Raw genomic sequence first — 15,172 nt, 5'->3', positions numbered from 1 at the left:
TACAATTTGCACTAACAGGTGATTCATTTTTATCACTTTATTTTGATATTATTATATATGCATACACTTAATGGTTACACATTTCAAAGCCACACTTATTTAAAATATATGTGTGTTGTTGTGAAAACCCATCTCTACAAGATTTTTAGGAAGTTCTACAATCTAAGCTTCCTTTTAATTTGTACTTTTTAGTATTAAAATAAATGTCATGCGATATCCTCTTGCTGTACTAGCTTTCTTCCTGGAACCTTGTGGCACCTGTATGGACAGTAACTCCTCCAAAAGGAGCAAAGGAGTATTTTACGTACTAACCCTGCAACCACAACTGCATATTAAAATAGCCTTGAAACATGTCACATATAATCTGAAATGGAGTGCCTTCTTCTGACATGGTAACGAACAAGCAGGTTCAACTGATCCCTTTCAGGATACGTTTGAAGGTTAAGCAACTTCAGATCTCAGCTAATCTGATGTAATCTGCTGTTACTAAATGGATGTCTACATTCACATTTCTAGCACACTGCACATGAGTGCATAGGAATAAAGTTTTCAAAAATTTTTTTTGTGTGTCAGTTCTGCTGGGAAGAAGCCATGTATCTGTTTTTTTACTTACACCTCATAATGAGCTTTCTTGAAGAAGCATGTGGTTTTTGTCCTTCACAATGCACTTGCATTTACCATGGCCGAAGTGATGGCACTGGAACAAGGTATGCATTTTATTATTTGTTATACAAGGCAAAAGGATTGAGGACACTGGAAATAACATTCTCTTGTACACTGCAAATTACAGTTTAGCATAGTTACTTAGAAATAATGGCATAATTTATTTTAGTGTTACATGGCTCCTGAATAGATCCTGAATAGGAGCAGATGGTCATTATGCTTTGTTTTAATGGCTTTGTTTTTAACAGCTAGCTACTCTAAATCTTCAGCTTTTGCACAAGGCAATTTTTTTTTTCTGCTCATGGATTTTCCTACTCCTGTAATGTCCTTTCTATTTCTACAAAACTGCTTGTCTACTGTGAAGTGATTCTGGTTTAAATAACGACAGTATATTCTTCTGTTCTTAATCTGCAGGAAAATCATATAACTGGGTAATGAGGAATTAGGTTAATTTGATGATATTGATGTTGTCATGTCAATTTTGTGAGATACTGTTCCACCTATTTATTGTCACAACATATCTAGTATAAAGCTGCAGGAGAAGAAAGTAAAATAGAAGAAGAATATAGAGGAAAAGGTGGAGAAAATTAAAGATAGATTTCTTGACGGGATGAGAATCTTTAAACTAATTGTGTGCACACAACATACCCGAAAGGAAGGGAAACATCCTGACTCTTGAAGATTCTGAGAAATCTCATTTCACTGAAATCATGGGAACAGAACATCCTTAGAAACTCTGAAAAGCAGGTTGTTTCTATTAAGACACCAGGAATACAGCTAGAAATCTCTCATTTAGAGAAATATGCTAACATTCTCAGGTTTTGGTCTATTCTGAAAGGTAAAGGAAGGTACGCAAATACTTTGAGTGTTCACCATGTGGAAAAATTAGTATCAAATAATCTTAATTTTAGTAAAATATGTCAAGTAGCTCCCACTTGAGGTACATACATGTATTATTCCTTATATAGTTTCTTCTACTTTTCAGTTGCCAGTAAAATGATAGAAGATGGTGCTTATGCGGTTTAGAATAAGACAAATCTTGATTTCATATAGAAGTATCATTGCTATTTATATTCATTTTTCTCCTTAGAAAATCCACATTTGTCATCTTAAATTTTAAATGCACACTGTTCTTGATTAGGCACTTCTTAGTCTGCCGGTAGTGTTGCAGAAATTAATAGCACTTGCATTTAAATCAGAAATATTATTTGTGGTAAAGAAATGCAGAACCCTCTTTCTTATTTTTGTTGTACAATGCTAGGTCTGTGCTCTGCAATGACCCTGACATGTTTGAGATCCCCGTGAATGTTCCTGTGGACACTGTAAAACTTCGAATAGAAAAAACTGTCATACGAAGGATCCCGACCGAAGCCTTTTACTACCTAGTAGATCTCAAGTACCTGTGGGTAACTTACAACTGCGTGGCCAACATCGATATCAGCAGCTTCTACAACTTGAAGCAGCTGCATGAGCTACGGCTGGATGGTAATCTGCTCTCGACTTTCCCCTGGGAATCTCTGGCAGAGATGCCCAACCTGCGGACTCTTGACTTGCACAACAACAAATTGACCAGCATCCCGGCCGATGCTGGCAGGTACCTGAGGAACCTCACCTACCTGGATATATCCAGCAACAGGCTGACCACCTTGCCGTCAGACCTGATGGACGTTTGGCCCCCCTTCTCAGAAGCTGTCCCCCGCAAGAGCACGGATGTTCTGCAGACCCAGAGGGTCATTTTGGGTATGGTAAAGAGCCCGTCTCGTTCCTTCTTAACATGCTCCTAAATGTTATGCAGCAAGGGGACCCACCTGGGATTCAGGAGGGTTTTAATCCAGGTCATCCTTCTGGTTTGCTCTGCAATTAGTTTATTTTCTGCTGGTGACAGAAAATTTTAAAACGAATTTTAAAACACTTGCAGCTGTTTTTTCCAGTGGCTCACAAGCCAAATGAGTAGCTAGAGTCAATGTATATATGAAATTCAGTCCTGAAATACAGTGCTGCAGAGAGTGGTGGCTTGAGAGAGGGCAGCTCTGCGCTTCCCATGACTCGTGTTGGCTTTGAATTGCTTGCTCTAAAGCTGGCTGATTATCCTCAAGTTTTGCCAGTTTATGTTGTGAATACAAGAGGAAAAACAGGACTCTAGTGCATTCCACTTCACAGTACTTTCTGTAGTATTTAAGGTGAGGGTTTAAGAATAGTTTGGCCAGACTGTCATGGTTCATAATTTTATTCCATCTCTAGTTTCTAGTAGACCACCCCATCAGTTCTTTTTTTTTTTTTTGTGGCATTGTGCTCTATCTTACACTTTCTGCTCATTTCCTAGCCTTTCAGGTAACCCTTTTCTCTTCAGTTTTAGAGCATGGCTGGATGAGGTCCATCAATAGCTTTCTTTTTCTGTCGTGTAAGTGCATGTTTTGGCATTTTTGTAGTGTAGTGTAGCAGGCAGAAGGGAAAACCAGTGCCAGGTAATAGCTGGCTCCCCACAAACTAACTGCAGGAGTGCTGTACCCATGGGTAGAGATCTGCCCTGCCCTGTGCTGCCCAGTAGTCCCACCTTCTCGATCTGAAGCCACTACTCAGCGTTCATCTGTTCAGCTGCTTTGTTTCACAGCAGAAACTGTAACTCGAAGCTCTTTTTCAGAAAGGATTGTATGTAATTTACTCAATAGAAGTACGTGGGCTGAACAGGTTCCCCACATACATGGAACTGTAAATCTGCAGCATTGAAAGGATCTTGGTTTATGCAGTTTTTTTTTTTTTTTTAAAAAAAAAAAAAAAGCTGTAAGTCCAGCTCGATGTCCCTGTCCCCACACTGAAGGCTAAAGGAGGCAATAGCTTCGAAGCTGACTGTGCTGGATCTAATCCTCCTGATGATCTATATCCTCATGTGGGAGTCCCAGAGGTTATTCAGCTGCCTTTTCTTACGTAGCTCTCGCTGCTGCTGCTGCTACTACTACTAAATAAATAAATAAATATATAAAACAAACAAACAAAACACAATAAACCACACACTCTCCTCCCCTTGCCTGCCTGTCCTCCCCCTCTGCCCACACATCTGCAGGCTCTGTTTGTGCGCACACTTTGCCAGCTCCCTTTAGTCCTGGCAACGCCTCTGGTACAAGCACTGCCTTTTCCAGAGACTTAGGGTGCAACCTTTGGATCATTTTCCTTTATGAACTGCAACTGGGCACAGCTCCGCAGAGAGGAATGCGTGCCGGGCACAAACTGAGCCTTGCTTCTCCTTTTTTAATATTACACTCAGAGGGAGGCTCTGTGCAGTTATTATAGATTTGGATCTGAGACTATGGTTTGGTGGTACTTCCATTGTCCATGCGCTGAGTCAGCCTACCTCAGGCAAGCTGTGGATAACTTGGTGGTGGTGTATAGCCTTCATATGCCTGCTTCTCAGTGCAGACATACAGAGCTTGCTGTGTAAGAAACGCTGTAGTGAATTAAAAAATACGTTCCCCTCCTCTGGAGATTAGGAAGTGTGTAATGCTTTCAATGTTGCTGGTTATTTTGACAAGTTTAGTCTTGACTGGGTGTAAGTTTTATTATCTATATTAATAGATAATAGTTTGCAAAGGTGCAATTATGCCGCTCACACCCATAGCAAGAGGTCCTTCCTTAGGTTGTTGTCAATGGATGGTTATAGAGGAGTCAGTTTTTTGGAATGTAATGTTGGGGAAAAAAAACAACGAGAAGGTTGCCCTAGGAATCGAGGTGTCTCTGTAATGCTCCAGCCCTAGGAGATGTTGGCTGAGAACAACTGGAGCAAGGTGTGACGTGGCTTCCTCTCGGACACCCCTCACGCCTCTGCAGGACTGCTGGAGGCTGAGGGAGGAGGGTCATACCCCACAGATGCTCCTTCCCCCCTCTGAAGTGGAGGCAAGGATCACAAGCACGCAATTAGGAAGGATTTCAAAAAGGCCTCTGTCCTGCTGGGGTGCAGATCCAGGTGAGCTGAGCTCTTGCTAACCTTTGGCCAAGCCAGTGCTGTTCTCCAAGCCTGCCGGCAGACCACTCCAGAGCCTTCTCTGGTAACCTCATCCAGTGCTTATCTAGCAGCACAGTGAGAAAGTTTCTCTTAATATCCAACCCCAATCTCCCTTACTGCAAACTAAGCTGATTACCTCTTGTCCTACATGAGATGGGAATGCAGAAAAACAAACTGCCTTCTCTTATGGTAACCTTTCAGGTATTTTCCGTTCCCATTTGCCTTTTCCTTTCTCAGCTAGTCTCACCATTTCTATCAGCTGTTTCTTGTCGACAACTGTGAGATTTTTCATTTCTTACCATATTTACTGATTCCCTCTAGACTCTTTTTTAAAACTTTCTCTTAAAAACGCAATGCCCACAATTGCACACGGTGCTCATTTTGATGTTCAGGAGTGGTGCTCTGTGGGAGCGTTCGGTCTGGCCCATGTACCTACCAGGAATGGTAACTGCAGCCAGAGCTCTGCTAGAAGCTGGAACCCAGAGCAAATAAATGCTGCTTTTGTCTAGTCAGGAAAACAACAGTCAGATTCTGCTTAGTGCAAGCAATTATGGCTTGAACTAGCTCCTCTCCTACTTCTGGCAAAATAAGATTGTCACTTGCATTTAATTAACAGCATCATCAACTGCAAAGCCCCCAAACTCATTTGTGCATACGTATTTTGTAACACCAGGAGGCAATTTTATCTGTAATGTCTTGACTGAGCATCAAGATTTGCATGTAAGAGAAAGTTTATGTTCCCCTGTGTGCACTTCGAGGCCTCTTGGAGAAGCCATGGGCTGTTTTTGCCTGGTGACTGGCAAATTAGCACCTCCTTGTGCCAGTTCCTAACCTCTGCACTTCAGGGTGGTTCGATTGCCCCTCAGTGTGGGCACCGTGCTGTGAGGAAGGGGCTCGAGGAGTGATTCCTGGCCCCGTGGCTGGGTGGTTCTCTCTGGCTCTCATCCTTAGGGCCGGCTCTGGTTTTAAAGCTGGTTGGCTCTTCCATGTTTTGTAGGAATTGCCCCTTGGTTTTCTGTGGGCCTGATGGGATGTTTTGGTGTCTCTGAAATGTAAGGGGGTGGTAGTAGTGTCTTTTTCTCAGCTCAGACTGGCTGAAGTAAAGCATGAATGGCATTGCAAACCACAGAGCCGTGCCCTTGTACTATGACACAGCACCTGTGTTACAGGCCTGACGTGCGCCTGCCAGTCCAGCATAGTTTGAAGGCTCAAAGCCTGCTGGGCTTGCACTGGGAGAACGAGCAGGATGGAGGGAGCCGTTCTGGATGTGGTCTCACCCATGCTCCCTTCAGGCAGCAGTCCCCAGAGCATGCTCAGTTCCTGGTCTCATCTTGGAGATCGCCCTTTGGAAGAGTTCAAAACAAAGCTGTGGAATGAGCTGACAATAAACAGTGGAAACGATCAAGGGAGCCGGGTGTGAGTTCATCTGGCCCTCTCTCGGTTAGCACTGGCACTATAAGCTAATTCTTTGATCCAAATCACAGCTAAGTTTCAGCATTGGCTGCTGTACAGAGATTGATATTTCTGGCGTGAATGATAGTAGCAGCGTTTTCCATATGGAAAATTACATCTAGTGAGTCACTGGGAGGAGCGGAGGGGTCCAGGATTTGACAGAGCAGCAGTTAGATGAAATCTTGCCTCTGTTATGTGTAGAGGTGCCAAAAATTGGGAACTCAGCAGGTCCATCAGGATCCCACTGGTTATGCTGGGCTATGGGGTAGATGCCACTCTTCCCAAAATGAAGCAATTCCCTAGCAATTACAGTGTGTTGGATGCACTGGGACACAGTGAGAGGAGTGGGATTTACTGGTTGGAACCATGGATCAAAAATTCTGTAGCTTCAGCTAGAGGATAGCCTTGGGTAGCTTGGCCCAAGCTGTGGTGAATGTTTCCATTGGCCAAAAACGCAGATATTTCATGTACTCCCATTTTGCAGCAACCGAAACACAATCTATTGTACGAGCTATGGTCTGAGACTGGTTACTGATTTACAAAGGAAATTTTGCTCATAGCTGTTTCAAATGCTAAAGTCCATATTGACACAGCGTGGGGAAATCCTGCTTACTGAGAAGACCACAAAAATACGCATGCAGCCACATGTATATACACATACTTGCCCCTGTACAAGCAAGCATACATATAAATCTGGGAGCAAATTTAAAGTATGCTAAACCTAGATTAAAGGAAGGTTGTATTTTTTTTTTTTTTTTAGTAGATTGATTTATGATCCTTATTTGATGTTAACATACATTGCGTTGGTATATTGCAATGCAGAAATATTTATCAACGCTTGCTTTGCCTTGGTTAATATTTCTTACTCAGGTCAGTAAGCTGCCTTAATATTTCTGCAAAAGAAGCCAGAATTTATAAATACTTGGTGTTCTAACAGATACACATGCTGCTGGGGACTTATAGTTATTTTTATAGTCTCTTCTTAGAATTCCCTCAGGGAAATAATTTCCTATTTCATTTCTTTATTAGAGCACCCAATTTTTTTCCCATTTTCTTCAACTTTTGCCTTTCTGTAACCTTTTCTTTATTCTTTCATGTGTTCTTTCTCACTTCTACCACCTTGTAAACACAAGCTGTGAAGTTGCAGAAGTTTACGTTCCCATTTGTTTTCCCTTCAATAGCTAGCTGAAGTGTAAGCAAAATCAGTGTTTTATCCTTGCTTCCAAGTCAGTCGTGCTTTTATCTTTTTATTTTGGGAATTTACACAATTCGATGACTTACAATGGCTGTGTATGTTTTACAGCAGATAACGTGTATACTGCCAGGTATTGGCAAGACACAAATAAATAGAAGGAATGAGCCATGGAGGCAAGGAAGGAATTCCAGTGGCTGTTGCATATTATATATTTATATATGTCCTGCTTCTTCAGCCAGTTCCAGCGGGCAACATGATGGATGGGGAGATGAGACGACTAGCTTGAAATAGCTCTTTCTTTGCACCGAAACACAAAAGTAGTATCTCCTCTGGGATGACAGCTTTCTTTGTCCACTGAAACCAGGCTTTCAAATGATCTGAGATGATCAAACCTGTATCTTAGACTAAACGCCCACCTATTCTAATGGCTTTGCTTTGCCATGCCTTCTATTTTGTCTGTTTCTGTTACTCTGTTTAGATTGCAGAAGCTTTGATTCTCCTCTTAGACACTGGGAGAACACGAAAGCCATGTATTTATAGCTTTGAAAGATCTTTCAGCACTGCATTAGTATTAGAAGCAATAATAATAATAAAATCCTTTCCTGTAGCAAAGCATGCAGGAGACAGAAGGGTAGCAGAAGAAATATTTTTAGTATCATTCACTGGAAGGGAAAGCCTGCTGCCTTGCATGTGAGATGCGATTCCCTACCAGTGCTGCAGATCAGTCCTGATTAATGCCGTGGACCTACATTTTCCTGCCCTGCCATCCACTTGTAGCCCAGCAGCCCCATGCTTCTGTCCTTTCCAGGCAGTACCAAGGATGTACAGGAGAGTTCCTGTGCTTTTCCCATGTATTTGTTACAGAGGACTCTCAGTTGAGTCCTTGTTTCTGGGGGATCTTGTCTCCCTTCTGATACCTTAAGGGGAGTTTCATTTTCAAATGCACTTGGTGATGAAAATTGGCCCCTAATAAGCAAGTGAGAATGAAAAAATGTTATCTCTAGCTTACAAACTAAAGCTCCCCTAACGTAAAAGATGAGCACAAATAGCTACGCGCATATGCTTGATTGAAAATAATTGATGTGCTTAGACATATGGAAGACATTCGGATGAGATCTCTTTTGCTTGTGAATGTTTGACATTCACAGGAAATCAGTTGTATATTTTGGAGATTATTCTCTTACCTTTTTTTTTTTTAAAGAAAAGTGGTTGCTGATACAGTTTTCTTGATTTCTCCTTCTCCGTTCCTGAAAGCAGTAGGTGGTGAATAGATGGATGTAAAATCTCCTGTGTCTGGAAGGGGTGAAATTGGATTGTGACGTCAAAGTCACGGAATCCCTTCAGGTCAGGTCTTGTTTTAAAGAGCGGGGATTAATCGGGGTTTACCACTGCTTTAACCAATCACTGCCGTGATGCTTAAAATAAACTAATCTTGGTCAGGTGATAGAAGGAACTGCTAGTTAATTATTCATGTCCTCTTTCATCAGTAGGTTTCTTCCACAATGAAAAGCAGAGTTTTCCCATTAGCTGAATTGATAATTCCTAGAAATACCCTGAACAATATTGGCAAGTGTTTCAGTTTTCTCTTTGTTTTGAATTATTTACTGTGACTTGTCTCTTGCACCAATCAGTAAATTCAGTAGCAAAAGGCTCTTGCATACCATCCCTCATTTCAGTCTGTAAGTTCTGCTTATTGTTAATGCTAGAATAAAATGAAGAAGTTATGCCCAAAAGCAGAAATCAAATGAGAAAATAATTGAACTCCTGAGTGAGACACTGGGTGGAGTTCTACCTGGTAAATTGGGTGTTGCTCTCTTGAGGTCAACGTAGCCAAGTAGTGGACACCAGCTGAGGCTTTGGACATATTTCTCAGAAATAGCTACCCTGTTTTGCCATGATAACTTCATCAAGAGGGGAAGCCTCCTGTTCATAGATGTTGGAACTAAGAGGCAAATGTTATAGCCTATAACAGAAGAAAGGGATTGTTCTTGTATGCCATCACAAAAATGTTATAGCTGCCAACTTTTTCCAGGGTCCTTCCTATTTTCCTCTGTTCTCCTATTTTTTTTGAATGTATGTCAGAGACTGTCCTAAACTAAAACCAGTTTTCTAAGAATATCGGTATGCTTCAGAGTCAGATAAGAATGTTATTGGCCTAAAGCTTTTTCTCCTTAGCCCATATCCTTTTTTTTCAAAGGGCAAATATATCCGTGTAAGCCCTAAACCCTTAAATCATCATGTTCTCTGCAAGCATGGAAGAAAGGGCCTGAGAAGATCAAACTGTAAGAGCCCAAAGAGGCATTAAGAGCAGAGGGGAATGACAAGGTGCAACAGCCTGAGAATCTCCCTCTTCAGAAGCTGCAAGCAGGTGAAAATGTATCATCAGTCTTAAGACGTCTTTTCAAAGTGCTTTTTTTCCTAGAAAAATAGGAAAGTTAAGCAAAGGTAGTGCCATTTTATTACTACGCTCCTGTAAATTTATGTGAATAAAAGGTTTAGCTTAATAAACATCTGTAATCTTTTTCATATCTGCAAAATGTGCCCCACTAGCTTATGAAAAAAAAAAAGAAAAATTGAAAAAGATTGATTCAGAACAGGCCTATGTCTCTCCTTGATTATACTTGGTGATAGTCGTGTGTCATACTATAATCACAATATTCAGATATTGCTTAACAACAATTTCGGTTTTTGTTTTTGTTTTTTTCCACTCCCCTTCTTCCTTCAGGTTTGCAGGACAACCCATGGTTTTGTGACTGTCGCATTTCAAAGCTAATTGAATTTTCCAAAATCGTGGACACCTCAATTGTCCTTCTTGATCCACTGGTTTCATGTAGCGGACCTGAGAACCTGGCAGGGATCTTGTTCCAGAGAGCAGAGTTAGAGCAGTGTCTTAAGCCATCCGTGATGACATCGGCAACAAAAATCACCTCCCCGCTGGGAAGCAATGTTCTGCTACGCTGCGATGCAACCGGGTACCCAACGCCGCAGCTTACATGGACTAGGTCAGACAATATACCAGTGAACTATACAGGTATAATAGCTCTTTTATAGGAATAGCCATTTTATAGGAAATGGGAGAGCCTGAAGTTACTGGGTTGCTTGTGCTCTGAGATTGTTATCTTAAGTGACAGTGGACCAGGTATCGCACCATACTGGCAATTCTTTGTCTGGGTCCAACAGACTGTTCTGATTCTGGTTGTGGTCTGTAATAACAGCAGTTTGTGTTGGGAAGAAATGGATGAAGGCGGGGAGAATAAGGGAAAATAGAGGTTGGGATAGCTGGGTACCAATTCAGAAGCTGAAAAGCAGAGAGGAACATTCATTACTGAAATCTTCTTTTTGGTTCAAAATGTTCATGATGATAAAAAAATAAAATAAAAAAAAATAGTGAGGCTGTAACTGAGCTACTTAAAACACAGAACTGTAAATGTGGGATTTTCCATAAACATGTTTTCTATGTTATTTGCAAATATTTATTGCTTATTCACAGTGCCTACCTGGAATGCTAATGAGGCTGTGATTGTCTAATACTATTCTTGCTGTGATGTACTGTGTTGGATTTATGCAGTAACAAACAGAAAAGTTTCCTGTTACGGCAAAGTAGTTAGCAGTTATCTTAACTCTTCGTTCTGAAGAGGGTAGTAGTCCAAAGTATTGAATTATCTTATGACAGAGGTAACTTCCCAAAATTCTTTAAATAGTTAGTGTGCTCGGTGTTGCTTGTATTTACTCAGTGAGACTTGTATTTCATAGTTAATTGGCTTCAAGTCATTTTGATTTCTCCGTATTTGTTTTTCTTTTATTTAATAAAACTGCTTACTCTCTTGTAATTCCTCCTGACATTCTATTCCATTCTGACCTAAACTGAGCACTTTTCTGCAAGAATATAATATGGCAGGGAGTTCCATAGTTAGTGTAAATTTGTTGATTTTTAAAAAATGTTTAATATATATGATTCCTTCTGGTAGAAATAATTAATAGAAAAAAAAATAGTTGAATAATGTTTACTTTTTTCTTTATCTCCCTTTTTATAATGTTTTACTCTGTTTTTTCTACAGTAATTCAAGAAACACCTGGAGAGGGTGTCAGATGGTCCATAATAAGCTTGACAGGGATTTCATACAGGGATGCAGGGGAATACAGATGTAAAGCGAAGAACTTGGCAGGAATGTCAGAAGCTGCCGTCACTGTCACAGTGGTTGGTGTAGTTACTACAACTGTGTCGCCACAGAAGTACGGAAGGAAGCAGGAGGCAGAGAGACAGAATGCCACAGTGGGGGAATCCAAGAAGGGACCTGAGAGAACCACCACACCTCTTCTCACCACGTCAACCACCACAGCACTGATTACCACTGAAAGATCAACGAGTGCCAGGGTTACTGACAAGAAGCAATCCAGGCCCGTGGTTGATGGAAAGAAAATTTCGAAGGCAGTGACAAGTGGAAGCAAAAAGCAGAGTGGGGAGATGAGCAAGAAAGGTGAGGAGACAAAGCAGATTGAGGAGGCAAATGAAAAAGGTGAAGAGAAGGCAGCAGCTATGGCTGAGCAAAATGTTACTGTGAAGAACCTAAAAGTGATCAGTGAAACAGACGAAAGAGTGACCCTAACTTGGAAAACTGTCAATGCCTCAAACAACGCTGCAGTGACTGTGTTATATTCAAAGTATGGCGATAAAGACATGTTGCCTCTGAGCACAGATCCTAGTAAAAACAAAGTCACAATTGAAGGTTTGCAACCTAGTACTCAGTATATGGCATGTGTCTCACCCAAAGGAGTGCCACCTACAAAAGAGCAGTGCATTATTTTCACTACTGATAGGTTAAATGATGAAAGCACATCTCAGTTTCCTATTTTGATATTGGCCAGCAGTGCAGCATGCGTGGTTGTTTTACCTTTGATAATTTTCTTACTCTACAAAGTTTTAAAACTCCGTGTGAAACCCAAAACTGCTAAGGAAGCTGACCTTGCAAAAGAGACCTATGTAAAGTTTGAAACTCTCTCTCTCAAGCCTCGAGCAGTGAATGCAGGAGGGGAGCTCTGGGCACGAAGGTACACCAATGAATCAGAAAGACTTCTCCTCTGTTCTAGGTCAAGCATGGATTCTCAAATGACTTTCAAAAGTGAAGGCTCTAGATCTGAGTACCTCTGTTGAACACGGGTGCGGATGGAGGGGGTAAAATTAGTCCAAAGTGATGATACTGCATCTGGAAGTGGGTTGGTGCCAGGTGGTGGTCAGAACATGCCATCTGATATCACGGACTCTACTGGATGGGTAGAGGGGTGGGCAAGAGGGGGAACAGAAGGAAAATGTTGCCTAATGATTTTTCTTTTTTGTTTGTGACTTTGGATGCGGAGGAATGACATTTTTTGAAAGATGAGTACAGCATGAAATGTTTACTTAGTTAAAGATATTCTATTTCATTGTTTCATTAAAATATTGTTCTGTTTTCTCTCATTTCACTGTATGATGTGCTCATTTGAATCAAATATTAATCACAACTTTCATAAAAACTATGCATTTTGAAATAATAGGAAAACAGCTCAAAGAACTTTGAGGTTGAAGCTTTGTTTAAAAACGCCATGCAGCTCTGTGCAGTACATTGAATCGGAAGTGATTTTGGGCTAATCAAGACTGAAAGTAGGTAGCCGCAGTTCATGAACTTTTGGGAGTTTTGATACATACATCATATCGTCATTTTGGAGATGCTGTGGTGAAGGAGCTTCTTTTAGTATTCTGAAGCTCAAGTAAGCTATCATTATGAGTGACTCTAGGAGAGATACTAGATATTAATTGTGTGAATTTACGGTAAATGATCTTGTTGCAAAATCTCAGCCTTAGAATTTACTTGTATGCAGATGGCTATATACAGCAATTTCAGAAATTTCTGTTGAGAAAATGTTGTGACATCGTGTAATACAAGACAGACTGTTACATGGCTCTATGTTATGTAGATATTGCACAGTATTACATACTACACTGTAGTATTACAGTGTCCTTTGAGATAGAGTAGGATGATGTCGTCAGGTCATGTTGAACGTGTAGCAAAGTTTAACAAGCATAATAAAAGTTAATTATGAGCATGCTTCCCAATCTTTAGAAAATCCAGTGTTAATATTGATGATGATAATGAATACAGAATTGCCCGTTACTGATAATAACGGACTGTCTATTCTGAGGCTGCTTTTTCAATGCCTGAAGTAAATAACAGGATTTTGTTATTTTAGGTTTGGGTATTATGGCCAGAAGTATGTGTGAGCCAGGAACCACGGTATTTCCTAAAAATGAAAATTGTACTCTTTTCTTGGATTTTTTATACCTAGAAGAACTGTTTATTTTGCTTGGAAATTGGGCATTCCCTTTTTCCAGAGGGAGAAATATTGTTTTAAAGCTGAAAACCAAAGCTTAGTTAGTTAACTTCAAAATATCATTTGTTGGTATCATTGAATATCATATGTTGGTATCATTGATTTAGGATTAATTTTTGCCTGTTGGAATATTGGAGAGCATGACTTGTAAGGCATAGTTTCATGAGGGGAAAAAAAAAAAATCCATAAACCCATGGCAGAAAATAAACACACTCAAAAATCTCTATAACATCTACATGTTTGTGCTCAGTAGTCAAGGGTAATAGAATGAGTATCTGAGACCATGGGATATGCAAAGGAAGAAGGTATGGTATTTGAAAGTGCAAAATTAGTTTGTGTGCCCTTTTAGGATTAACCTAGATGTTTCATTCTGTGTTATTAGTATGTGTGTTTAAAAAGTGATCTATCTTTTTTTTTTTTTTTTTTTTTTTTTTTTACTTATGCATAATTTTGATTGCAACAAAAACCTTTTTAGTTTTCTGAGTGAAGTATTTTGACATCGGCACTTTTCTTGAAATTAGGGATTTTTTTTTAAGGGAAAATAAATTCTTCTTGTGTCAAAAACGTAGTTTAGTTTATCACAAACAGTTTTTCAGACAAATTTTAAACAGGAGATCTGAAGTGTTAACCTGAAGTGTTACACTATTTGCCTTCTATTCTCCATATAGATAGTATAGTTGGTAGTTGTTGCTGAAGGTGTTCCCCATTAAAAACACTGTGTCATAAATAGGAGCAATTATATTTACTTTTTAAATTTCTAGAGAATATTTGATTTCAGGTTTTAAAACTTTGCAAGAAACTTGAATCTAATTCTGGAGTTCAAAAATGCCATCACCTGTTTTTTAGATGGTGTGTATCAATATATCAGACTGAGGCAGTGCAAAGCTCATTTGAGAGAGCTCATTTGGTTTGAGAGCTCAGTTGGTTTGACTAACTAATCCTTGTGGAATTAATATGTGCTGAAGTTAAGAGTGGATCTCTGTGGCCACATGTGCTATCAGTATATCAAAGATGGAATATATCATAGAAGGCATGTTCTTTCAATAGAACACCATATACATTATTTTTTCCACAGTCCTTGAGACAACGGAGTTAAATAACCTGGATGTGCTTCTGTACCTCATGTCAAAACAGCACTTCAGCTGGGGAATTTTGATAAAAATTGAGTACTTAATAAAGATACGCACCCTGCATTACCCAGAATTGGTGTAATTGAAGAGCTGAAGAAATACTTCTGGTAACATGCAAATATTTATATTATAAGTTCTTAAGATTCATAGAACCATTATGAGACAGATTTTTTGTTACCCATGATCAATTTGTATAATGTCTTTTGAAATGCAATACTGACTGATGCATCATGATGAATAGTTGAGGATCATAATCTATGCTTGGCTGGTAGGAATAACTGGAGAGGCATTGACCAATGGTTGTCTATCGCCTTTCATATATTTTTGCACTTTATTAGCTCAGTTCATTCTGTGTTTCACTAAAAAGGC

At 40.0% G+C, this 15,172-nt stretch overlaps 1 protein-coding gene across 1 annotated transcript; it reads left to right on the top strand.

The window, feature by feature from the left end:
• The first annotated feature begins 591 nt into the window (after nucleotides 1-591).
• Nucleotides 592-12,459, top strand: LRIT3 (leucine rich repeat, Ig-like and transmembrane domains 3). The gene is made up of 4 exons (XM_032186187.1): nucleotides 592-707; nucleotides 1,925-2,403; nucleotides 10,033-10,338; nucleotides 11,366-12,459. Exons 1-4 carry the CDS (start codon nucleotides 592-594, stop codon nucleotides 12,457-12,459), a joined length of 1,995 nt encoding a protein of 664 aa, XP_032042078.1.
• The last annotated feature ends 2,713 nt before the right edge of the window (nucleotides 12,460-15,172 follow it).

The sequence above is a fragment of the Aythya fuligula genome, chromosome 4 (assembly GCF_009819795.1).
Source record: "Aythya fuligula isolate bAytFul2 chromosome 4, bAytFul2.pri, whole genome shotgun sequence".
NCBI lineage: Eukaryota > Metazoa > Chordata > Aves > Anseriformes > Anatidae > Aythya > Aythya fuligula.
The sequence above is the reverse complement of the archived record's forward strand: the minus strand, read 5'-3'. Positions and strand labels throughout refer to the sequence as shown.